Genomic DNA, 27,492 nt, shown 5'->3' on the forward strand with positions numbered 1-27,492 from the left:
GAGAACAAAGAAGATAGGGTTTTCATTTGTACATTATACCTATAAATACCGTGTTCTAATCAGTTAGAATAAACATACACACGTACACACACACACACACACACACACACACACACACACACACACACTCCTCCATGTTCAAACTGTTGAAAGCAGGGTTTCACTTATTTAAAAAGTCTTACGTATTGTTCTAAGTATTTCCTGTGAGAGATGAGCAAGGGCCTTGGTTTCTTAGTGTATTTAGTCCAATAAGTTATTACCCTCTCTTCCGCAGAGAAGCAATTTATTTTTCTATAGAATCTCTTGGTACCATATTGATGGTCTGTTCATCCTGGAATGACAGAATGCATCAGGCTGACAAGTTCAAGCATCCATAGTTCTGGAGGTTGAACAGTTGAAGGTGAATACATTTGGAGGTTGGGTATTGGATGAGATCTATTTCCTGAGACACAGTTACATAAGTAAGGTGATGAGTACATGTTGCTTGTTTTTATTTTGGGTTGCAAATCTTGAACTCAGTGCCTGGGTGCTGTCCCTGAGTGCTACAGCTCTACTGCTTTGAGCCATAGCTCCACTTCTGGTTTTTGAGTGGTTAGTTGGAGCTAAGAGCTAATGTTGATCTGTGGTAACTGCCATTCAGTGTGGTAAATACCACCTGGCAGAGTCTAGTTCTAGCAAGGTTCTTTGGAGTAGTATTTATTTTGGTTTGTTTAAAATTATCTTTAAATAGTGGTACAAAGGAGTGGTCATTTAACAAAGCAGTTTATGAATGAAATATGTCTTGATCAATGTCACCCTTTCCAACATTTTTACCCATGCTCCCTCTACTAACTTAGTAAACTATGCTTTTAGAGTTTTTTTTGTTGTTGTTGTTAATCACCTCCCTTCATTTTCATATTCATTTACAGGTTTTTATTTGCACTATATGCCACAATTCCCAATGAAGCAAAACACTACTATTTTCATGAACTAGCAAAATTATACAGTTGCACTATACAACTGAAACTAAATCTTGAAATTCATAAACAAGTTTCCATTACAGCAATAGGGTATATGCCACCAACCTATCTGTTACTGTGTTAGTTCAACTTTATTATTGATAGAGGATATTCTGGCTTAGACTTTTGGTGATTCTTTTGAATTTCTGCTTTTGTTACTATAGCAAGGCATTTACACTAAGAAAGGATCATGAGTGTTATAAACATTAATGACCATTGACAAATGTGTGCCTCAGGCACCAGGCTGGTTGTTTCCCCCCTACCCAATTTTCTTACATGGAAAGGGGGAAAAACAAGCACATATTGAATACTAACTATATATCAGGCACCATGTTGAGAATTTGGTGCATCATGTAATTTCCAAAAGAAATAAAAGAGAAAACCTTCATCAAGTAGGTGGTAGTTCAGAGAGGCAGAGGAGAAGGAAATAAGGAGGTCAAGGAAAAGAAGGTAGGAGGGAAAAGGAATTGATATTCAAACTCAGAAACACTTGATTTAGTGAACATTTTCAGTTTCAGACAAGGACAGTGGACCTCACTTGTGGTGAAAGATGATCAGACCATATCTGGTCTGTTGGAATGCAGACCAATACAAGACATATATTGATGATCTGGCTCTCTAAGATTCATCTTTGAGGTTCTATTTGGCAGCAGAAGCATCTGTCTACAAGAGCTAATCCTCAAACTTTGCTTATTTTTATCTGACTGTCTTGTTTTTTTGTACATAGATTACTTGCTGGAGTTGCAAATAATTAACAGAAAATGTCAAGAGTACTGGAAACCTAATTAGAATTTCAACTATTTCTTTTGGAGAACTTTGTCAAAATAAGGCCAGGGTTAAATAGACTTTTAAATACTTGTCCAGGTTCATATAAAGCATTTTCTGTCATAGACGTGTTTGATATTTCTTCATTATCTATTAGAAAAAGAAAACAAAAGTGATGCTTATTCCACTAACCCAATGGAAAAATGAAATATCTTATTTTATTGTCTACTTTTGCTGGTAGCTGGTTGGCTTATTGGGTTCCTTTTCCTTTGTAGTTCTTTGTGGTCAGCTTTTTTTTTGTAGACACGGGTTCCTTTTTATAGGCAAACATGAAATTTTCTGTTTTCAGAAAGTAATATAACATAAATATGTTTTAAAGAAAGAAGAGAAAGAAAAGAAGGTAAATGCAAGGAAGCTTTAAAGAAATAAAAGTAAATGGGATTTGATAAAGCTAATAAGATCTGTGTTCTTGGGATGTCATCTAAAGATGTACTTATCCTTCAGGCTTATGAAACTGGCAGGGAAATGTGATTATGTCTCTTATCTACGAGGATCTAGGACAATTGTACAACAGCTGTCTGAAGTCAGAGTTCTTTATTGTTTACTAAAGAAAACAGAATAACTTTCATTCTCCAGTTTCAGAATGCATTGTGTTTTTTCCCATCATTATTTGAGCTAAGAACAATGTTCTGTTTCTATGTCATATCACATGAAACTTTTCCTTCTCATACAACTAAGAATGATAGGAAGGTGTGCCTATAGATGTACCAAGATTTGGTAAGAGCACAGAAAGAAGCTCTGTAATCCATGTCTGCTTCTGGGTACGTGTGGCATGAATATCCTCACTGACATCCTTTCACAATAAACACTCACATTAGTGGTTTTTTTTCCAAGATTTTTATTTTTTATTTTAAGTAGTTGTACGTAGTTTTAATCCAGCAAGTCAGTACATTGCATCTTGGTAAATGTCATTGCTTCCACTGATCTCACCCCATCTAATCCCATCCATGCCAAAATCATTTAAAATTACTTACCCTGTTCAAATACATTGTACAATAGTGGTGAGGCTGTTGGGAATTACAGAGGAATTATTTCTTGCTAATATTTAGTGTTGATTAATTGTCTGTGATGTATTAGTCACTGTGAAACTTTTGTATGTGATATGGTGGCATTTAATTCTCATAGTGTATATTGTAGGCAGTTTTTTTTTCTTAAGAAATAGTTTAAAGTGATATTCTTAATTCCTTGTAGTGATTTTTAACAAAGTCTAAGAAAAGAATATTGTATAAAATTATGTACAGATGCATAGTTTACAACTAGATTTAAAATATGCAGTTTCATTTTATTGCCATAAACACAGTAAAAATGTCATTCACTGGCTAGTGATGTCTGTTAGGACTTTTACAGGGGTGAGGATGGACTATACCTCTCCAATCCTCAATCTCAGAGCTATTGGTTACATCTTATATTGTTAGTGGAAATGGAGGAGCTGAATTTCAATGCCTTTTAATATTAACATAAATTTAAATATCCATATCCTGATTCTGATCAGGATGTATTAGCACTGATTGGATTTACTCTACCAAAAGAAATGACCAAAAATTGAAATAATGGACAAAATTTATCACATTAGTGTTTTAATAGGAAAGAGATGAATCTTTTTAAAATACTTGGTCCCCAAACTCCGTTGTAATGTGCAATATGATTATTAAATTCAGAAATTCCCCTTTAAGCCAGGCTATCTTCAAGACTAATAAGACTTTTTTTTACTTTGCAATTTTAATTATAGTAATTGAAGCTTCTTACGTTATTCAGAATTGTTGCATCATCCCGCTGTGTTCACTAATACCTGGGCTCTGGGTCTCATCAGAATATATTACACATATCATGAAGAATTTTGATGAATTCCATTTTCACATGAGGGCAAATGCTCAGGTGTTTGTTGGCTTGTCTATCAACATATACTTTTTTGATTTAACTCAAACATCTTCTAAAGAAGATCTAACCAGGTGTCATTGATTGTATGACAAGGTGACTGGCCAGTTTCAGCCAGTCTGATGTTTGAGTGTGTCCTTTTTTGGAGGGGGAAATGTCATCCATGTAGACGTGTGGTCTCTGTTGCTGTACTTCTATCTGCGTGAGAAATGATAGACCTTCAGGGCTGGAGGTATGGCTCGAGTAGTAGAACACCTTCCTAGCAAGAGTGTGGCCTTGAGGTCAATCCTCAGTACCCCTAGAAAAAAAATAAATTGAAAAAAGGAAAAAGAAGAAAAAAGAAATGATGGAAACATCACTTTTTAAAATTCTGCTTCTGATAGTTTTGCTTGTGAACTATGATCTTCACTAAGAAGTCTGCAGCTCTTCCTTATGTATCCTAAAAAAAAGTAAAAATCAGCCATAGAAAGATCTCTGAGACAGTCATGGTTAAAACCCTAGCACAACTGTCCAATTGTCTTTGAAGACTTGATACTCCTGGCATTATTACTGGAACTACATTCAGTCAGTGTCTTCGTACCTTCCTGCATCTGAATGTCTTCTTGAGCTATGTATGAACCCACATTTCATGTACTTTGGGGATTTTCTTGTCCACCAGTACCTTCTTCACATCATTCTTCCTTAGTACAATGACTTTCTCTTTCTTTATTGTGAAAATACTGTACAGAGAAGTTACAATTACATGGGCAAGATAATGAGTACATTTCTTTTTTTGGGGGGGAGGGGTCCGGTCATGGGGCCTGAACTCTGGGCCTGGGTGCTGTCCCTCAGCTCTTCAGCTCAAGGCAAGTGCTCTACCACTTGAGCCACAACGCCACTTCCAGCTTTTTTTTTTTGCTTATGTGATGCTGAGGAATCAAACCCAGGGCCTCAGGCATGCAAGGCAAGCACTCTACCACTGAGCCACCTTCCCAGCCCCCATAAGTACATTTCTTATCAAGCATTGTTGCCTCCTCCTTTGTTTCCCTTTCCCATCCCTTTCTGTCTCCCCCTTCCCTTCCCCCTCATCTCCCCCCTCCCCCTAACTGCCAAAGTTGTAAAATTCATTTTTCGACATAACAACTTGTACATCTCATTGTTGCAGTGGATCCACCTGTATCCCTATTCAAACGATTTGTTTTTTCCCTTCCCCTCTACAATTTATACCAACATCAAATACAGTGAAAGCAGGGTTATACTGTGGGGGAGGGACATACAAAGAAACAAAGAAATCATCTTATAAATATGTTAGAAACAATCACATGAAAGAAAAAAAACATTTGAATACTTATCCTGGGTTTCATTTCATAACATCAACTTATCTGACCTTTTCTGCTTGTCTCAGACATATACTAGTTATTACAAATAAGGGAAACCATGGTGCTTATGTTTCTTTGGGCCTGGCTTACTTCACTTAATATAATTTTAGACTTTCTTCTGCTATCAATTTGACCCAAGCCAAGGCCACTGCTATATCCACAATTACTAGAAAGACCATTCAAGTTCACAGACTATTTTTGATTTCTTAAGATTTCATTTTTATAAAAGTAAGTTTGAGTGATTAAAGAAAGGAAATACAATGCATGGCATAAGTGTGGCATTTTCACAGGTCAGATCTGACTTTGAAGCCTAGAACAACTTTATCCCTGGTGGTTTCTAGCTTCCATGTTTAGAGACAAGCATCCACATCCCCTAAATCAAATCTAAGCACATTCAGGCTCAGGACATGTGTTAAGTTACTATAAGAAAAAACGATCTTTCTTGATGCTCCTCCTAGCCAGCTTCAGAATTCTTATTCTTGACTCTCAGACTAACCTTTCCAATGACATGAGAAAGTTGACATCTTCCAAGGACATTTTTTTTTAAATTTTGTAGCTTCGATTGATGTTAAATCAATCAATGTTAAATTGATGTTAAATCACCTCCACTAACACCTTACATGACAAACATCAGCCTTGTTGATGTGGACAGGAATTGTCTGCCCACTGTGACCTGATTGCCTGTCCACAGAGTATTGTCTATAATATGTATATATATATATATATATATATATATATTTATATATGGACTTAATTTTGTTCTGTGATATGTATCTTTCTGCTATAGACTGCCTGTATCTATTGGATACAAAATTAATATTGTTGAATCAAATTCACTTTAAGAGATGATACTGACTTTAAAATTAAGACATTTTTTATCTTTTGCATTTCACTTAACAATACAAGGACAATACTCCACATTCCTCTTACTTGCCCTTATTAGAAATTTACTTCAAAGAGAAGGGCCTTGGGTTTCCATAATACTGATCACAGGGTGCATTTGATGACTGGGTGATCATCTGGCTTTCAAAGAAGTGCTTTTAAATAAAATCAACAAGCTAATCATCTACAGGTAAATGTTCTAAATAATTTGAGATAGCCATTGGAAGTTGCTACTCATTACTATGGAGCTGAGGTTGATCTCAAACTAGAAATCCATAGAAACTTGCCATAGACAATTAGGTTTTTTAATATACATTGTTATTGTAAAAATACTGTACAGAGGGGCTACAGTTACAGGAGCAAGGTCATGAGTACATTTCCTATCAACCATTGTTACCTCCTCCTTTGATTTTTCCCTACCCTCCCTTCCCTCCCACCTCCACAACTACACACTCCCTTCCCCGTACCCACCTCTGCCTAAATAGTAAAGTTCTTTTTTCAACATAGTGTCTTGTACATCTCATGACCCATTGTAGAAAATAAGTTTTAAGAGCAAATATAGTGCCCATTAGAAAGACATGGTGTAGTCTTTGAAATGATGCATCATTCTGGAATACATGAGCTTACCCATTGGTAAGGTCATCCAGAGAATCTTATAAATGTCATTGAAAAACCCAAGTTATTCAGTTGAAATTTCTCTCTACACCTAAAATTATATCATATCAAGGGAAACGACAACTTTAGGTCATGCTTTGACTTTCTCTTTGAGAGTTTTCAAAAAGCGAAAGCATGGGAATGTATCCTGACATCCTTCAGGTATTTTATCTTCTTAAACATGATTAAGGTCAGATCATTTACTTCCAGCTTTAACAAAAAGCAGTTCTGACTTTTTCTTTTCTTTTCTTTTCTTTTCTTTCCTTTCCTTTCCTTTCCCTTTCTTTCTTTCTTCCTTCCTTCCTTCCTTCCTTCCTTTCTTTTTTTCTTTCTTTCTTTTTTTTTCTTGTCAGTCATGGGGCTTCAACTCAGGGCCTGGGTGCTGCCCTTCAGTTCTTTAGCTCAAGGCAAGACTCTACCACTTGAGCCACAGTTGCACTTCCAGTTTTCTGGTGGTTTATTGGAGATAAGAGTCTCCTGGACTTTCCTGGCCAGGCTGGCTTTGAACCACAATCCTCAGATCTCAGCCTCCTGAGGAGCTAGGATTACAAGCATGGGCCACTGGTGCCCAGCAACATTTCTTTTTTCTCATTTGAGAGAGAAGGAGTAGATCAGCTAGCTTTCTGGGATGACAGGTTCATGGTGCTGAGAGTAGGAAACAAGATGAAGATATTAAGCAATTGAAACACACAAAGCCCAGGGCTACTATGCTATGATATTCTACTCAGTCTGCTAGGGAATGAACAGCTATTAAGAAAGTAGAATGTGTTATCCCTCAGTGATAGGTAAATTCCCACTGCCTTACTTTTTATAAATATTAAATTCTAAGTTTTATCAGTCCTATCCAGCTCCTAACTGGACCCTCAAATTTGATAAGTAGGACTGTGTCACTAATGCCATTAAACAACAGCCCAATATATGTCTGGCCTCTGCTGTGATACTGTTCAAAAGTTAAATATTCTGTACAATGGCTTTGCTCGTCATATTTAGAGCCAATACCAACTAAAATGTCCTTCATAGCAAATCATGGCACCATACCCTGTTATTCTACCAGCCCTTTAGAAGAGCAAGAGGAACAGATAATAGAGAAGCTGTTGTGCTGAACACTTCTATGGCAGGAATGGAATTCTGTGTCAGGATTTTGGCCACTAGAACAAGGAATTTTGTTTTTTCCTTCTTGGCTCTAAACTCAGTGTAATTCCTTTTATTTTCTGATGCTGGGTATGATATCTGCTACATATGCACATGTATAAATATACTTCTCTCTGAGATTCTGGCCTACTCATCTCATATCCTATGACAGAGCTTTACTTGTTTTTGTAATAAGTGTCTCATATTCCACAGTTCCAAAATTGGCCACATTATTTTATCCTAATATCTGTGTGAATATTGCCTTCTAATCTATCTCCTTCCCCAATGCCTCTCCTCATTCCCAACAGAGTCATATCTTATTGAGAACTGCAACAATCGCGTGAGTGAGTGTGTGTGTGTGTGTGTGTGTGTGTGTGTGTGTGTGTGTGTGCTGGGTTTGGGGCTTGAACTCAAGGCCTGGACACTGTCCCTAAGCTTTTTTGGATCAAGGCTAGTGGAGCCACAGCTCCACTTCTGACTTTCTGATGTTTAACTGGAGATAACAGTATCATTGACTCATTGACTTTCTTGCCCAGGCTGGCTTCAAAGCATGATCTCCAGATCTCAGCTTCTGGGGTAATTAGGATTGCTGGTATGAGCCACTGTGGCCAAGCTGAAATAACTTTTTAACTCCCTATACAGCCTGCCTTTACATTCATGAATTCTGCAGCCATGAATGGATTCAACCAATCCTGTACTGATAATATGAAAGAACATTTTTTTCAGTATTTAACATACAAGATTTTTCTTCTTGTCATTATTCCTTAAATAAGACAATATAACAAATATTCTCATAGCACTCACCTTGTGTTAGGTATTACAAGAAATTTACTGGTGATGCCACGTTTATGGAGAAATATGTAATGTATACACCCATGCACACACATATAAGGGTCTTAAGCATATTTGTTTTTTTTTTGTTATTCTTAGGGAGTGCTAAAACTAAGCTCCCACATACACTGAGGAACAGCTATATTTTCTTCCCTTATCCAACACCGGTAAAATTATTTCCATGCATCAGAAATTACCTAGCTAAAACTCAGATATAATCATGTCTCTTTCAAGGTTTAAAAACTATTAAGTCCTCCTTATTAAGTTTGGAAACTTAATAGGTCAACCATCAAATAAATGGACTCTTAATCACAAAGGCTAATAAAATTTCAGTGGGATAAACAAAGTGTTCTGGGCACACGCATTGCCCAACTTTTTATGTTGAACATGAAGTCCTTTATAGCGTAGCTGTATTTATCTATGCCTCTGCTGAGGTCACATTCCTCACCCTACACGGGGCTCTCTAACCATCAACCTATTGGCTGCTTATCAAATGTACTGCCATATACCCTTAATTACCATCATCCACATACTCTCGTCTCTTTGCTTGGAATCTCTTCTTGCTCCATAACTCCTGCTTTTTATTTAGGACTGGAATGCAATAGAAACTCACAAGATTAGATTAGAGTATTTCTTTAATGTGTTTCCAGAGCACAGTGGGCTGATGCTGCTGAAATTCTCATGAGACAGTATATAAATAACCTCTTACTTGCTTATTTTACCTATTAAATTAATCGTAGACTTCAGGATGGACCTTCACTTTGTTCAGTGTTCTTCCCAAAGAAATGAGTTCATAATAACTACTCTGCACATTGGTAAACAAACCTTTCGAATTAGATGAGCTTGTCAAAGAGAAAGAGACACAGGAAAAAGGAGGTCAGATTAGAGGCAGATTTATGATGCTTTTGCAGTATAGGTAAGATGAGAACCATAGGGAACACTATGATGGGAGGAAGAGGGAAAGACTACAGAGTGAATACAATTGATGGAAGTCAGAATACTCCAGGAAGAGGGGGAGAGGATCTGGAGAGAGGATCTGTACGATTTTTCTTCTACAAAGTCGTTGGTACTTTTGAGAGCCTAGGTTCATGAGAATTTACAGGCAAAAGACAGAGTACAGTGAGCTAATGAAGGTGTTGGGAATTGGAATTAAATGACACAGATGAATAAAAACACTTTCATGAAGATGACCTCTAAAGGAAGAGGAGTAAACTAAGTATTACTTAGTAAGGCAACAAAGATCAGATCTTTTCTTTCTTTCTCTTTCTTCATTCCTCCCTCCATCATTCCCTCTCTCCTTCCTTTTCCCTCCCTCTTCCCTTCCTTCCTTCCTTCCTACCTTCCTTCCTTCCTTCCTTCCTTCCTTCCTTCCTTCCTTCCTTCCTTCCTTCCTTCCTATGATGTCCATTATTTCAGAAGAACACTCGAATAAAAATATAAATTTAAAGAAATAAACTTGATATTTGAGTTTAAAACAGACATTTTGGGCAACATAGTGATTAAAGTTAGGATGTATAACATCAAATGAAATACAAGGACCATTGATTTTGGAACTTCTTGCTACTTTTTGTTGTTGTTGTCAGTCGTGGGGCTTGAATTTAGTGCCTGGGCTCTCTCCTTGAGCCTCTCTGTGCTCAAGACTAGCACTCTAGCACTTGAGCCACAGCATCACTTCCACCATTTTATTGGAGATAAGTCTCATGGACTTTCCTGCCAGAGCTGGCTTTGAACCGTGATCCTTAGATCACAGACTCCTGAGTAGCTAGGATTACAGGTGTAAGCCATCCTCAGCTTCCTTGCTACTTTTTAATGTATTTGCCTCTTTTCTCCAGAAAGATGCAAGTTAGTATCAAGTGCCATCTGAAGTTCTAAGTATATCCTATACCATATTGTAATTTCTCTATTGTCATATTGTAATTACTATATTGTCATTACAAGGTAGAATATACCCATGGATATTCAGGTTACCAAGAAAAATTTTATCTCTTTCAGGTATTCTGATACCTCAATAATCTCATAGAAGTTTTTATTTGAATTAAGTGAAAATAAACACAAGCATGTTCAGAGTAAATTTTTAAAGACCTACTTAAGATTAACATAAACTCTTAATTTGTCATTGTTTGTATTGTAAGGCTGGAAAAAATGCAACATTGTTTCTGCCTTACAGTAAAATAAGGAACAAATAGAAGATATAGATAGAGAAATAAAAAAAATTGCTGGGACCTTGCATTTCACTGTTACAATCTGTTTTGCTAAGATTACATCATCTTCAACTGAATTAAACATCTTAACATGATGTTTTAATATCCTTTATGCCAGCATTTGTTCCACCAACTTTGTTCTTTTCATTGTTGTTAGCAAGGTTTGAATTTAGGGCCTCACACATGCTTGGATTGGCTTGCTTGCTCAGCTTTCACTCTACTTTCTGAGTCTTGTTGCAGTCCAATTTTCTGCTTGGTATTTTGGAGATTAAAGTCTTCCTGATTTTGCTGCCTAAGCTAGTTTCACACCTTAATCCTACAGATCTTGGTTTCCTGAGTAATTAGATTACAGATGTAAGCCATCAGAAGTTGGTTCCAGTTTTGCTTTTTTGATGTTAACTTGGATATGTGAATATAACAAATATATGAATATTTAATTGTTATAACCATCATTATTTTAAACAACAAAATCATGTGACTCAACTAGTTCCTTCATATTTAAATAAAAGTCTCTAGAATCAACCATTTGTTATTCACAGCTGAATACTCAAATTCAGAAAAAATGTTAATGAATTAGATGATCAAACTACCATCCAACCTAACTTTGTTCATAATTGTATTTGGTATTACCATTCAAGGCAGATACTTTTTTGATTAGAGTGAACATTATTGATAACATTTTGTGTGAAAAATATGAACAGTTTTCCAGCCTGATTAAGTCTCAAGCTGTGCTGCTTTTTAAAGTGAAGTTTCACTTTTAGAATTTGTCAGTTTCTTCTAAAGCTTTGATTTCAGGCAGTGTTAGGGGAGGTAGCATTGCTTCTTTTTGAAAATGAAGAATCTCAATAGATTCTCAGTAGTATAGATAAAGCTCAAGTGTTCTAAATCTTATTTTAAATCTTGTTAGTTAGCTGAAGATTTTAATTTAATTTAGATATTTGTTGTGCTCACCTAGAATCTTGCCTATACTAGGCAAGTGATTTATACTAGGGAAGATCCAGCCTCAGCCCATTTTGGCTTGTTTGTTTTGTTTTGTTTTGAGACCAGTGTCACTATGTATTCCTGTTTTGTCTCTAACTCACTGTGTAGCCCAGACTGCCTTTGATATCCTACCTCAGCCTCTAAATTCTGTCATTAGAGGTGTGTACTACCACACTCAGCAGTCTATTGAGTTTTTAAATTTCATTTTTAAAATTGGGTGGAAAGAAATTTCTGTATAAAAAAACTAATGGATGGTTTAGCCATTATTCATTTCCAGTGTTTTTAAACATGTATTTACATTTTAAAATAAAGACTGGATAGTTGAAATAATTTTTGTGCTCATGCATGAGGCTAATAAGAAAATATGAAGTAATTTATTATAACCATTATGGACAATAGTTCCTCAGAATATTAGAAATAGAACTCCCCAATGATTTAGTAATTCACAATCCTGCTACTGGGCGCACAGTCAAAGGAAGTGAAATCAATATGTTGGCAAAGATGTTTGCATTTTCAGTTCTTATCACCATTCAAAATAGCCAACATATGGAATCAACCTGCGTCCACCCATAGGTGAGCAGATAAAGGCAAAGTAAGATATATATGTATCTATGCCTGGCACAAAATCTACATATAGGCTGACAATGGAATGCTATCCAGCTTCCAAAAAAATAGTTGAAGAAATGATGTCATTTGCAACAACATAGGAAATTTTGGAGGATTCTGTGCTGAATGAAGTAATCTGAGCATCAAAGACACAAAGAAAATAAATGTCCTAGGCTCTGATTCATCTGTAGAATGCACAGAAGTTGATCCAATGAAAGTAGAGTGTAGAATGATAGGTATATCAGGGATCAAGAAGTTAGGTGGAAATGATTGAGGGACGTTTGTCAAGGGAGAAAATATTTCAGTTAGGGGAATAAATTAAGGAGAGTTCTAGTGTATATACAATAAAATCTTTTATTCCTTAAAAATGTGACAGACATGTTAATTTGTTCATACTTGAAAACACACCATTGTATAAAATAAATGCATACAATTTGATCTGTTAATTCAAAATAACTTGACCATAAAAGCCACCAACTCTGGAAAACCACAACGAAGTAAAAAGCATTTGAAAATTTCATTCTTCACTGCTATAGAAATTTAACAAAGACTCATGAAAAACAGTATGAATTTATTTATTTTTTATTTTTGTCAGTCATTTTATTTTGTCGGGGCTTGAACTCTGGGCTTGGGCGCTGTCCCCGCATTCTTTAGCTCAAGGCAAGTGCTCTACTGCTTGAGCCATCAGCGCCATTTCCGGTTTTCTGGTGGTTTATTGGAGATAAGAGTCTCACAGAGTTTCCTGCCCAGGTTGGCTTTGAACCTCTATCGTCAGATCTCAGCCTCCTGAGTAGCTAGGATTACAGGCTTGAGCCACTGGCGCCCAACCAGTATGAATTTTTTAAGACACAAAAAAGAATCTTCAAATCCTTATGTGCAAATGCCACAACTCCATGCTGGGAACTTGTAATCTTAGCTACTCAAGAGGCTGAGATCTATGGACCAGTGTTCCAAGTCAACTCATCCAGTAGTTCTTGAGAATCTTACCTTCAATTAACCGCCAAAAAAAACAAAAGTTGCTCTATGGTTATCCTTGAAGAAAAGAGCTCAGGGACAATGCTTAGACCCTGAGTTCAAGCTGGAGGACTGATACATGCATACACACGCGCATGTGCACACACACACACACACACACACACACACACACACAAACACACACAAAACTAAACAAAACAAAAGTATGAACTCCAATAAAGCAAACCTTAAATATATCCTATATCAAAGCAAAGTGGGCGTTTATTATTACCTTGGAAGAAGCACTAAAATACTTCTTTTTAAAAGTTACCCTTCTGTTTCCTATTCAATGGTATAGTCTGAATGTATGAGCTGGAAGGTGGATGGTTAAGGAAACAGTTTAAACAGAGTTCTCATGTTTCAAGATCACTAGATAGTCACAGTGAAAACTAATACCACTATAAAACTATTGACCGTGGAGACACCAGGCCTTGGGCTCATTGGAAATCCAAAAGGCCTTGTGAGCAAGGACTGTATTTGGATGGAGCAGGAGAATGGATAGAATTTCAGCTGGTGAAGGTAAGGAAAGGAAGCTATCCTGAATATCCTAAATGCTGAGATAAAAGCTCAGAAAAGAATCCCATCCTGATGTAGGTCACTAAGTGAGCATTCTGGAAGAATTAGCATGGATGATACAAGGACAGAGAGCCGAAGAAGAAAAATTGTGGTTAGCCTGAGAGCCTCATCAAGCAGTGAATTGGTTGATAGAAAGTAGAGAACACAAAGTGTATCTTACTCAGTGGCGTGGAAGAGCTGAAGGATGTATTGTTCAATAACACAGAAGAGCTGAAATTGCTCTAATACTATAGAAAAGCTGGCTTTGTTGAAATCCAATGTGCTGTTTCTAAACACACAGAATACAGTCAACATAAAAGAAGAAATGTATTGATTATCTCCCCAAAGAGTTTCTGGTAGGGTTGGAGTGGAAAACTTTGTGTATGCCAGGAAAGAATTCTACCATGAAGAATGATGTTTGAAAGAACAAATTCTAACTTTTTGTTTGTTGTAAGACTCAAAGACAACACAGTAGAAGTATTCATTAGTATTTGGAACACAATAGGAAAATTTGCAGATTTTTCTGCTTTATCACTTTCCAAGTTCATCCATCCTCCTCCCCACACTTCCAGGAGGATGCTTCGTCCATGTATGAAACACTTAGGATTTTGTTATATTATCAGTCTTGTCCTTGGATCTCTCACTTTGTACCTGACTTTTCTTGGTTTTGTTTTGTTAAGGTTCTCTTTTGCTGATGTGATGCTCTGTATGCTTGACAAATTCCTACTGTCACATTTCCATTTTATGGAGATCTATGTGCCTTAAGATAGAATGGTAGTTTACAGATACTGTCTTTCAGATGGTGGCCTGACTCCTAAAGTTTTTCTTTCATGTATTATGCTTTTTGTGCTACTAATAAAAGCTCATAATGGAATCTCATTCACGCATGGATATTCTTCTATATTTCCTAGTGTAGATAGCCCTCAGGTTGCCATGGGATTAAATCTCAATAAACCCATAATAAATTAACAATATTATTGCTAGAGTGCTAATATTGCCAATAGTGAATGAAATATACCTCCCAAAGTTCTATAGCAACTCTTGACCATCACAAGGATTGATTTTAAGTCTTTGAGATAACAATCTGCTGTTATGTTTCTTTAATGTTGGGAGTGTATTGGGACCTAGACAATAGGAAAGTATATATGAAAGAAAAATTTCCCTCTGACACAAGGAGACCAAATAAAGTGGTCACTTCTCTGCCTCAACATCCAGTATGAATTTTGACTGCATCTAGGGGCATGAAATGAGAATCAGGAAGATTTTGGTGATCTTTGGCTGCATTTATAGATGTCAGTTCCATGGTCAGGGAAGTAAGGTGATTTACTGATAATCTGCCATATAGAACTTAAAGTAGAATTGGAAGTCAAGTGGAAAGTGTTTTTTCATGATACAAATGTCACTCTGACTTGAAGTACCACTTGCTCCAAAAACTTCTCTACCTATTAAAAAGTCCTCATGGGCACTTCAAATGCTTCTTCCCATAATGCCTGCTCAGTCATTTAAAAGAGTTAGAAGGGCACATGCAAAAGACATCAAGCAATTATCCCAAAGTCCAGAGGAGGAGATATGGGAGGAGACCTGTATTATAAAAAGCACCCTGCAAGAGGACATCATTGAACTCTTTCCAAAGAGAAAGTCTTGCTACTTCCCTCTTTCTTTTACTTACTCTGTTTACCTTCAAAAACAAAGAAAAAAATTAAAGATAAGTAGATCCCTCAGTTTCTTTTAGCTCACTCAGCTGGATTAAGTGATAGAAAAATTGCATAGCATATTATATATTTTAAATGGAATACTACTTTCCACTATAATTTATCATTTCCTTGGCTCTGACGATTGTTAGTTTCCTTATACTGTACTTGGATGAACTCATCAGGATTTTTCTCTCATCTGAATACCATTTTCTGCACCTATCCTACATATAAATAGAACAGAATCCTCCTTAAATGTAGCTGATTTTGTGCAAAGATAGAAATACCAATCATTCTGAAGTATATTTAAATATGAAAATGGGACAAGCTGGTGTTATACAGTCTATGTATCCTAGATTTTAAAGTACTTCTCCACATCAATATTCATAGGTAGTATTTTTTTAACTTAGCATTGTTCTCTATGTCTGAAGAATCTCCCTAAGGTTTCATAGTTGCTGATACCAGGTCTGCTCTGTGTGTAACAAGGACTACTGATTTAACAACATCGATTCTCAGGGTTTCACTTCTGATTCTTTCTTGAGAAGGTTTTATTATGTTGCTGATGCTGGCCTTGATCTCACTGTTTTCCTGCCTATATCTCCTTAGTATTTGCAATGCAGATCTCCTCAATCTGAAGTACGTGCTTTCCACCAAGCACTGTTGTTTATGCCTCCAATCCCAGCACTCAGGAGGTTCTCAATAAAATTATATAGGAAAATTAAAATTGTTTTTTCAGTCCAACTGCTGAGAAAATGAACTTATTTTTAGAAATTCCTAATATGGTAAGATATGCTTTTATTTGGCTTTGTTAGAGAATGAAATTTTAGGAATATGTCATTTTTCTACACGTCTAATTTTGCCTTTCAAATGCCAATTCTAAAAAGAAAAAAAAGATAATATTTTGAAGAATTTCTGAAATGATGGCTTTCCAGACCTTTTCAAACTAAGAATATGTCAAATGAAAGCTTTCTTTTATGACTCAGACTTATCCTGATGAGCATCAGTTATTTTATTATTAAGTAACTTACCTTTATAGAATTTTTATTTCACATACATATGAAATGTATAGGTACTTGATATAGAGAAATGATCTATTTCTCTAAACTTTCTTCTAAAACTATCTTCCCCCTTGCCAAATATATTTATGTTTTGTGTTAGAGATTATATATATATATATATGTATCTGTGCATTGTGCATTTCTCTGTTCTGGAGGTTGTACTCAGAGCCTTGTGCTTTGCTAGGCAAGCACTCTAGCTCTGAGCCACATCTCTAGTCTATTATATTTTTCATTTCATGCACATAAAATAAAAATAGCATCTGACATGAAAAGAGTGGATTTAGTAAGAATTATTTTTTATTATCCTTTATTAATATCAAAATGATTTTTATTACTTGAAGATTCCAGGCTGTCTTGGGAGGAGCTGTTAGTTCTCTAAGTTGCGCGTCTATGATAATCATTACTTGTTTTGAAATTATGCCAGGAATTTACAATACATTATACTGAAGAGCTCCAATTTCTTTTAAAAATCTGCTTTTAATCCTTTAAACATTTTGAAGTAGTTGTGGTAAAAAAAAAAACCAATTAGTCTAGAAGAATTCTTTTTGACTGTGAAAGATGCTGGGGTTTGAGGGAATGTGCTATAGATACATCAGACTAACCTGCAGTTAGCTATTAATATCATAACAGTTGTGTAGAGGTGGATTTTATTTTGCCTTTACTACCTGTTTGTTCATATCTTGAACATTCAAATGAAAAGTCAACTGAAAATTTGAAGGTAGGTTTATTGTTGAACTTTAGCTAGGTGGGTGGGGGTAATATCACATGTATGAGAATGTGAATCAGTGATTATATTTTGCAGATCCATGCTATTGCCAAGTCATTTAATGCCCCATTGTTGGGAAAGTGATCTTGATGGATTACTCATGAAACTGTTGCAATGATTTCTTCTATGACTGGTTCACACTAAATCAAAATAAGGATGAGATTTAGTAAGCAGTGGGATCACAGGAAAGTGTGATAAATAAACAAATCTATGTTGACAAAATGATCGTAAGTCATGCTGGCTTTATGCTATAGATATCATTATTATTATATTTTTCCACTACACAGTAGCTAAAACAGCCCTACTGGCTGCTGGGTGCTGGTGGCTCACACACTCAGGAGACTGAGGTCTGAGGATCACAGTTCAAAGCCATCCTTGGAAGGGTAGAACATGAGACTTTTATCTCCAATACATTACCCCCTGCCAAAAAAAAATACTGGAGGCTAACCTTAAGGGAAAAAAAGAAGCTTAGGGATAGCTTCCAGGCTCTGAGTTCAAGTTCCAGGATAGGCATAAAAAACAACAAAAAAGGGCTAGGAAGGTCGCTCAGTGGTAGAGTGCTTGCCTTGCTTGCATAAGGCCCTGGGTTTGATTCCTCAGCACCACATAAGCAGAAAAAGCTGGAAGAGGTACTATGGCTCAAGTAATAGAGTGCTAGCCTTGAACTGAAGAGCTGAGGGACAGCGCCTAGATCCAGAGTTCAAGGCTGACGACCAGCAAAAAAGAAAAAAGATAACCAACCCCACTTGAAAAGCTTGTAGAAGTATTTTGAAATGAAAATATGAGCATCAATATTCTCTAGGAAGAAATTAATGAGATACTCATAAGAACACAACATAATTTAGCATTTTTCCATGTAGTATATTTTCATATTCTTGATGGGCCATTTATTCATGAGTTTAACTTGTTCATTATTTCATTGTTATAGATTCAACATCTACTTTTGTACTGACAATCTAGGAGTCAGAAATGTAATTTTAAAATAGAAAATTCAGGTCTAGGAAGGTGGTTTAGTGGTAGAGTGCTTGCCTTATGCATGAGGCCCTGGGTTTGATTACTAAGCACTACATAAGCAGAAAAAGCCAGAAGTGGCACTGTGGCTTAAGTGGTAGAGCCTTGAGCTGAAGAGCTGAGGGACAACACCCAGGCCCCACAACTGACCAAAAAAAAAAAAAAAAAAGGAAAATTCATCCCAATTTCTTTTTTTTAAAACTTATTTTTTTTAATTGTGAAAATACCATACAGAGGGTTGCAATTACATGGGCAAGATAATGAGTACATTTCTTATCAAGCATCCTTGCCTCCTCCTTTGTTTCCCCTTACCATTCCTTCTCTTCCCCCCCCCCGCCCCTCTTCCCTCCCATACCCCCCGAGCCAAAGTTGTATCATTTCACCTTAGTACTTATTTTTGCCTTTGAGCTGGTTCTTTTGGTGCTATGTATGGAAATGATATTCTCCATAGTTAATTATTTGATCAATGATATTCTCCATAGTTAATTATTTGATCAAATTCCACAAAATCCTTTTATAAGCTTAGTTGAAAGTCAGTCTTCTTAAATATTAAATCCAATGGGTTGACCTTATCTTGTCATACAAAGTATGTGAGTCATGTAGAAAGTATATTTTAATCTTTTATAAATAGATCCTTACCAACATCACTACTGAATTCCATCAAGAGAAGAGGCAAATCTATCAAAACAAATTGTCCTTAATCGTAAAATTATAGAGCATGTGTTTGTCTTGAAGAGAGAATAAAATGAGATGTATAATCAAATCTAACAGAAATAGAGTACTCAAAAAAAAAATAAAGCAGTTGAGATCTCTAGGTAATTTGCTCTTTATGTTTCTCATCAGCAAGAATTTACCATGCTTGGATTGTGGTACTGCCAAACAAAGAACAATCTGCAAAGAAAATGATTGACATTTTCTCTTTATTGTCAGCAGGAATGAGGCGGTGAGAGACTATAGATAGAACTTATCAGTTAAAAGTTTGCAAGATGTCAGATAACTATTCCAAAGGGCACCCAAGTACTCCATAACAAATAAACGCTTAATAATTAAGTATTATTAGTCAATATACATGTGGAGGCAGACAGGGAATTCTTATACTTAGCTATACCATAACAAGAAGTCTATGACTCGCTTCTTATTGAAGTGTGAAAGCTTCCCAGGATTGATAGCTAAAGGTAACTGTAGATTTACGTTCTCAAGAACTTTTTTAATAGTACAAAGTTAAAGAACCATGTCATAGGATCAGATGTAATGGCTTATCCTTCTAATCCCAAATCCTTGGCAGGTACAAGCATGGAGGTTGGAGGCCAGCTGCATAAATATTAGTGAAACTCTATCTCTAAGGAAAAGTTGCATGTGGTGTAGCACATCTGTAATGCTAGATGCAAGGGAGACAGTGGTAGGATGATTGTGGTCAAGGCTAGTCCCAAGCAAAAGCCTAAGTCTCTATTTAAAGGTAACCAAAGCATCTAGCTACTAGATGCTTTGGAGCATGACTGTAATCATAGCTATCCAGAAAGCTGGGACCTAGAGGATCACAGTTGGAAGCCAGGCCGAAAAGTCTTGAAAACTCCTTTTCTTATTAACCAGTAAAATGCTGGACAAAAGGTATGGCTCAACTTATGACAAGAAAGCTGAGAAAGAGCATGAAGCCGTGAGTTCAAACTATCGATACCAGTACAACAACCAAGAAAAAAGAACTAAATCCAAGGTGTTTGGAAGCATAATTCAAGTGGGAGAACACATGTTTAGCAAGATTAAGTCCCTGAATTCAAACCTTGATACCACCAAAAGAAAAAAAATAATAGCCATTTGTCTAAGAATCATAAATAAGTACAAGTGAACTTTATATAAAGATGTAACAACAGATGAAATTTTTTGATATTTTCTATATGCATACATTTTACGTTGCATTAAAAAAAACCTATTTGGTTTAGCACCATAATTTGGAAACTTGAAGTTCACAACTTTTACGTTTTCTGTAATCATATGCAGTAATATCCCTATTGGTTGTAGTACTGGGTTCTAATTACAGTGATTAAATAAACACATTCCTTCTAGATAGCATATGTAGAATGCTGTATAGAATAGTTAGAAACACCTTGTACCATTTCAGGAGTAAAGGCTTACACCATAGCATAAATGGCCTAGGGAATGTTAAATCATTAGAAAAGCTGCCAGAGAGTGTTAGGTATCCATGGTCATGGAAGACAGTGGTGAAAGTGAAAACATGTCAAAGTTCAAAGTTCACATCAATGGCAAATGCAGTTGTTTGAGGTTGAGTGTCAAAACAGAGCAAACATATATCCCATCTATAAGATGAAAGGGTCAGATTTTGAAAATGTCTAGGGCCTTCTGGTGCCATTGGTCCACCCATGATCAGATCTCCTGGGCTGGTGGTTAGGGAGAACCGCACCTAACTCAGAACCTGTTGAAACAAGAACTGAAAGTGATGAACTCCAAGGTCAGGAAGAACGTGGACAAAAGAGCATACTCAAAAAGAGTCAGATGAAATTGTATAGCTGTATGAATCCTTTTTAAAATAAATCAATGTAAAAAGCGTTTCTGTGTTCTTTTCATTTTTTCTTTGTTTTCATGAAACAGTGGAGGCGCTTCATTTGGGAACATTAATGGCTGCCCACGGCTACTTCTTCCCCATCTCAGATCATGTCCTCACACTTAAGGATGATGGTACCTTCTACCGGTTTCAAGTAAGTTGGAATGAAAATGTTCTTTCATGATACACTAGACGTTTCCCTTTTGTTGGTTATTATTTTATTTTTACAGAACTTTAAAAACAGTGTGTGTTATTTTACTTAGATTAGTTAGACTCTGGTTTCTGTTAGAATTAAGACACAAAAAGCAATGAATGAAGAGAAAAGTGGGAAGGTGTAAAGAGGTGGTGATTTGTGACAGATGAACTGAATAATGGTTGTGGTTATATTTTATATGGAAAACCTAAGGAAATTTCAGTAACAGACTTACTGGAATTCAGGACGATGGAAGAGTCTTCATCTCTAAGTTGTATGGAACTGGTAATAAATTGAACCATGTAACTTAATATTATACGCTGGCCTTTGCCTGCGAACCAGAACCATCTTCAGTCCTAGGAAATTTTCAAGGGAATGTTTGAAATTCCAGGGTAGAATTTAAACATTTATGCAAACTCTTGCCAATGTCTGATGCTAGCCCTGCTATCTCTCTATGAAAACTGACATGAACACATAGAATGGTTACACTAACCCAAGACATACATAACACCGTAAAAATTGTGCCAACTGACAAGAGTCAGTCTATATCATTTCCAAATGTGACAGAGACAATTATTCTGTTAGGAGGTGATTGCTGACTAATTTTAGTTACTCCTTATACAATTGATGCTTGGTTCACAATGATTTCTTTTAAGTTTATCTGATATTTTATTAGAAGTGGTAGTTCATGCAAAAATAACTAGTGGATTCCAACCTAGAAAATTAAGGCACATAGAATGTCATTGTTCAGGATTGAATAGATATCTCAATGGTAGCATGCACGAACCCTGGTTCCATCTCATCTTGGCACAAAAATGATAACTCTGATTTTTAAACTGTAACTTTTAATGATACTTTGTTTTTCTGGAGAGTTCTTTCCATTGTCCAACTTTCAGAAGTTGGAGGATTTTTCTCATTTGTTCTGAGTATTATTAACCATTCTATAAATAAGTGACTGAATAGCAGTTTGATTTAATAAACCTTGCAGGAAGATAAAATAGATTATATACTTTAAAAAATTCCTCTCAGAGATCATTGACTTCCTTACCCAGTCACAGGCCCAGTTCTTTAGGGCAATTTTATTCCTGGGATCAGAGTTGTTTAGTGAATGATGGAAAACACAACAATCTCTTGAAAGGATAATGTTGACCTTAATATTCAAGCACTTGCAATTACTTAACTTGTTAAATTTAAAAACATTTTGAACCTGCTGTGATAATATGCGTCTGTAATTCTAGCTATTTGGGAAGTAGGAACAAGCAGATCACAAGTTTGAGGATGGTCCAAGCAATGTTAGTGAGAAGTAGCTCAAATATTGTTTTGAAAATACTATAAGCTTTTGTTGTTTAGTTTTTATTCATAATAATAAACTTAACTCTGCAATCCACTTAGATAGTCTTGGAGAGGAGTAAGGAAAACATGGAACCCAAAGAACAGAAGTAAGAGCACGAAGATGACAGGATATTGCAAGCAGATGGGGTAGAAAGGTGTTCTCCTGAGCCACAGACGGAATGGTCTGGTGGTTACAGTAAACCATGTCAAATGTGTTAGAGTTGTCTAATATAGTTGAAATTAGCTAACCTCTTATTAAGTGAGAACAGCGTGTAGTCCAAAAAGTTATCACTATAATATGTTAGAGATAGTGGTGATTAGCAAATAAGCTATTTATATATGATTAATAGTTCTCAATTTTTAAAGGAGTCTCTTCACTGTTGCATTTTCAAAATAATTCATCCCTATCCACTTCTGTAACTAGACCTAGATATGATATTTTAGTAAATCAACTAATCATATAATCCTAAAACAAAAAAAGAATAAAAATGAAAAGTCAAGATTAATTGAATTTATACTGTAATGTCTACCAGGGCATTAATTAGTCTGTGCTCAAATGGCACTACTAAGAGAAAACATATTGCCATCCCCTGTATTCACTTTCCACTTTTATGTTGGTTCCAGGCAGCTAAAAGGTCCTCATTACACTCAGCTGAAATTCAACTCCTTGTAAGGCTTTCAAATATCATGAGTTAAAAACAGGAAATTCGTGATGCTCTGTTTATGATGTTTGCAGTGAATCATGGCTGTTCTGGCCATCATTTAGCATTCATGGAATCTTTACAGTGTAAGTCTGAGACAAACAGAACTATAACTAACTTTTGCTGGCAGCCATAGTGAATTTGTCTTTAATTTTTAGTACATGTAACGGCATGATTTTCTCATTTATTGTGACCTTTCAGTTGTCTAATTAATTTCTCTTTGCTAGTTGGAATTGAGATCTGGCATGATTCTCTAGTTAGTAGTTTTTCATGTCTCCCTTCATATCAATTCACATGCCAGAGGTTACAGAACAGCACTGAGCTATTTTGGATGAGTTTCATAGTGGCTAAGGAAGTGAACACTGAAAAACAGAGACACTCATGCATTAAAATGTCTTAAAGATGAGTAGGACTATAAAGACAGGTTTTAAATGTCAACAAACTGTAAGGTTTGTTACTTTATTATCTATTCTCATAAATCAAAACATTTTGTTTCCATAATGGAGGTGTGGCTCAAGTGGAGAGCACTAGTTGTGAGCAAAGGAGGAGGCAACAATGCTTGATAAGAAATGTACTCATTACCTTGGTCATGTAACTGTAACCTGTCTGTACAGTATTTTCAAAATAAAAAAAAAAACTTATTAAGAAAAGAAATAAAAAAGACAGCCAAGTGAGAGTGATAAGTCCTGGTAGAAGCACAAAAACAAAACTAAACAAAATATTGTTTCCTAGGTAAGGTCTTCTCATATTAGTGAAGGATATCATGTCTCTCCTTGCTTCAATTTTATCTCAAAGAAATCACATTAATCAAACGCCAAATTCCAGAGAGATATATGGGTTTTGGGTGACAAGAGTCTTGATGATACTCATGTAAGTCTTGATACTTTCTTTGTCTAGTGGTTCAATCCTTCTCCCTTCTAAATTCCACTATGAATTCATTATTAATTTGCAAAAAAAAAAAAATCACTCTTCTTAGTACATTGTCAAAATTCCCAAGAAATGAAGGTAAGTCAGATTCTCTGGGTGGATCTCTGACAATTAGGATAGCTTCCCCTCCCAGAATTGCAAACAGGTCTCCCCAGCTACCATTCTCTACTCATTAAGAGTAATTCTTTCGGAGAGTAGCATCATCATAATAATCAGAAATTACCCTAACCTTATACATTGCACATAAATATTTTGTATGACCTGTTAACAAAGGCAATTAATCCCTCTTGTAGTATGCAGCCAGTGTTCCACTAGGAGCAGCCATAGTTGCCACTCCAGGGAAAAGGGTCAGAAAAACAGAATTGGCTGGGAGCATGGCTCAGCAATAGACCTCTTTCTTGGCATGAATAGAAAAAAGCAGACAGGTGTCCTCATGACTCCTCAGGCTAGATCTAGCTAGTGGGGCTAGAAATGTCCTTTTAGAAAATATAAAATGTTGATGCTCTTAACAAGGGCTTACCTGATTAAGTATTTTTTTTGTACTTACATCAATGAGTTTAGAGAATTTTACAGAATCAGAATCAGAATTCTACAGAACTCTACTGTTTGTGAATACATCAACTAAAACATTATTTCTGGCTTGCATAGTTAAAAATGTAGAGCAACAAATGTCTTTATGAAGGTAGGAGCTTGTTTTAATCTGGATGTGTTTTAATCTTGAAGTTGTATTACAAAGGTAAGGGAGACAAGCAAATAAATTCATCATATCTCAGATAAAGATTTGGTACATTGAGATTTTGGTCTATCAAAGGGAAGTCTGTGCTACATAATGTAGAGAGAACAATTTGTTGAATGTAAGCGTATTGCATGCAGAATCCTGCTGGAAATCATACTCTGTGGATACAAACTGAATAACTTCAAGCCCATTGATGTAAAACTGTAGCTAATACAAGTTGTTGCTGTGCATGTCTGCAATTGGTTGGCAAAGAAGATGTAGATGAAAACCTCACAGTGTCTATAGATTACTATATATATATATATATATATATATATACATATTTATATAGTTATATAGTTATATATACAAGGAAACTTTTAATAATTATTAAAGATGGATTCAGTTCATAGACTAGAAACTCTACCCAATTTTTTATGTGTCTAACCTAAGATCCACTTCTTTTTGCTCCACAGACACCCTACTTTTGGCCATCAAATTGTTGGGAGCCAGAAAACACAGACTATGGTTAGTTCAATAATCTCATAATTTTGTTTATAATACTAGTGTGTCTGCATGTCTGTGTACTTGTGTTTCTTACTTTTGTCTCTAAGAGGTGGAACTCCAAGGCTCAGTTTGGGACAGATATTTATAACACAGGATAGATGAATTACCTTGTTTGGAAAGTCTCCAACTTTGTGGAAACGTTTTCTATAGCATAATGCTCTCTACAATTAAAGAACAGCTTTAAAATGGATTGAAGAGCTATAACAAGCCTTAAAGATTATTATCGCTTTTTTATAGCATAATGGTCTACTGGAAAGAATAACAAAAGGTCCGTAAGAGCAAGTGCTTTAGTTTGACCTGCTCACTTAGCTGTATGATTTTAAATTCCCTTGACTCCCCAAAATTTCACTTTTCTCACTGTTATATGAGGTATCCTATGATTCTTAACTTGAACTTGCTAGATAGGATCTACAGAACATAAACCTTTATTAATCAGTATATAAGAGAAAAAACACTATTTTATGATTATTGTAAAAAAGGTGTTGCATGGGTTATCCTCAATGACTAAAATGAAGCAATAAGGACAAAAGGGTCTAAAATCTCAATAAATTCTACTCATTGGAAGTAGGTAAACTGTGATGTATAACTGCTCATTTATAAAATTGTTAGAATGCTGCATATGAGATTCATCAAAAAAGTTTTATCCAATGAAATCAATAATGATGACACAATTATAAGTCATGAACATCAGTCTCCTAAAATGTTGGTTAAATTAGAACACTAAAGAACAGTAATAAATGCAGCATTATTTACCATAGCTAAGATATGGAACCAACCCAGATGCCCCTCAGTAGATGAATGGATCAAGAAAATGTGGTATATATACACAATGGAATTCTATGCCTCCATCAGAAAGAATGACATTGCCCCATTTGTTAGGAAATGGAAAAACTTGGAAAAAATTATATTAAGTGAAGTAAGCCAGGCCCAAAGAAACATAGGTCCCATTGTTTCCCTTATTTGTAATATCTAGTATATGTATGAGTCAAGCGGAAAAGGTCAGATAATGTGATGTCAGGAAAATGAACCCTTAGATGTGTATTTTAATGTTTTTTTCTTTCATGCATGTGTTTCTAACACATTTATAAGATTATCTCTTTGTTGCTTTGTATGTCCCTCCCCCACAGTATAACCCCTGCTTTCACTATATTTGATGTCAGTATAACTTGTGGAGGAGATGGGGAAAAACCAGTTGTTTAAGGATACAGGTGGACCTGTTGCAACAATGAGAAGTACAAGTTGTCATGTCCAAAATGAGCTTTACTTGGTGTGGGGGGGGCGGGGCGGGGGAAGGAGAAGGATTGGGATTAGGGGAGGAGGGGGGAGGCTGGGAAGGGATGTGAAGGGTAAACAAAGGAGGAGGCTGCAATGCTTGGTAAGAAATGTACGCATTATCCTGCCCATGTAACTGTAACTCCTCTGTACAGTATGTTCACAAATAAAATTAAATTAAATTAAAAAAAAAAAAAAGAACAGTGATAAAGATAATCCCCTGGAAATTCTCTGCAATTTTCCATTGCAGAGAGAATTGGCAAATTGCTGACCTTCATGACAAAGTTCTTAATAAAGTCTGAATTAGAGACCTCTGTACATCCTATTATGTAGCTATTTCAAGCTTAGTGTGGTGGAAGAAAGTCCCCAAGACATCATCTCAACCAATAAAAGCTGGGCATGGTGGCAGGCACCTGTCATGGAGGTATATGGAAACTGGGAAGTATAAATAAGAGGAAAGTGAGGTGTGATCCAGACCGTTTATGGGCACAAAAGCTAAACACTAATTGAAAAATGACTAAAATTAAAAGGGGTGAACGTGAGGGTCTCATATAAGACTACACTGCTAATATTCCTGAAGCCCTGAGTTTAAATCCAACTAATTTTAAAACTAGGAAAAAAAACTGGGAGAGAGAGCGAGGAAACAGGTAATATTGTCCAAAAAGATAGGTACTCATTACCTGACTTATGTAACTTATGTAACCCCTCTGTATATGGCCTTTATAATCACAATACAAAATAAAAACATAATTTCAGTTCCTATACTCCAAGTCATAATTGTAACCTTCAGG

General features: G+C 35.9%; 1 protein-coding gene across 5 annotated transcripts in view; it reads left to right on the forward strand.

Moving 5' to 3' along the window:
• Rgs7 (regulator of G protein signaling 7) overlaps positions 1–27,492 on the forward strand; it is a 413,863-nt gene that overhangs the window by 320,601 nt on the left and 65,770 nt on the right. For 3 of the 5 annotated variants that reach the window (XM_042674394.1, XM_042674397.1, XM_042674395.1), the window contains 2 exons: positions 21,042–21,148; positions 25,339–25,390. The exons of the other annotated variants lie outside the window; for them this stretch is intronic. In XM_042674394.1, the coding sequence (XP_042530328.1) occupies positions 21,042–21,148; positions 25,339–25,390 (159 nt within the window). The remainder of the gene's footprint in view (positions 1–21,041; positions 21,149–25,338; positions 25,391–27,492) is intronic. 5 annotated transcript variants of the gene reach the window in all.

Source organism: Dipodomys spectabilis, unplaced genomic scaffold (genome assembly GCF_019054845.1).
Source record: "Dipodomys spectabilis isolate Male_0828 unplaced genomic scaffold, ASM1905484v1 ptg000019l, whole genome shotgun sequence".
Classification (NCBI taxonomy): Eukaryota; Metazoa; Chordata; class Mammalia; order Rodentia; family Heteromyidae; genus Dipodomys; species Dipodomys spectabilis.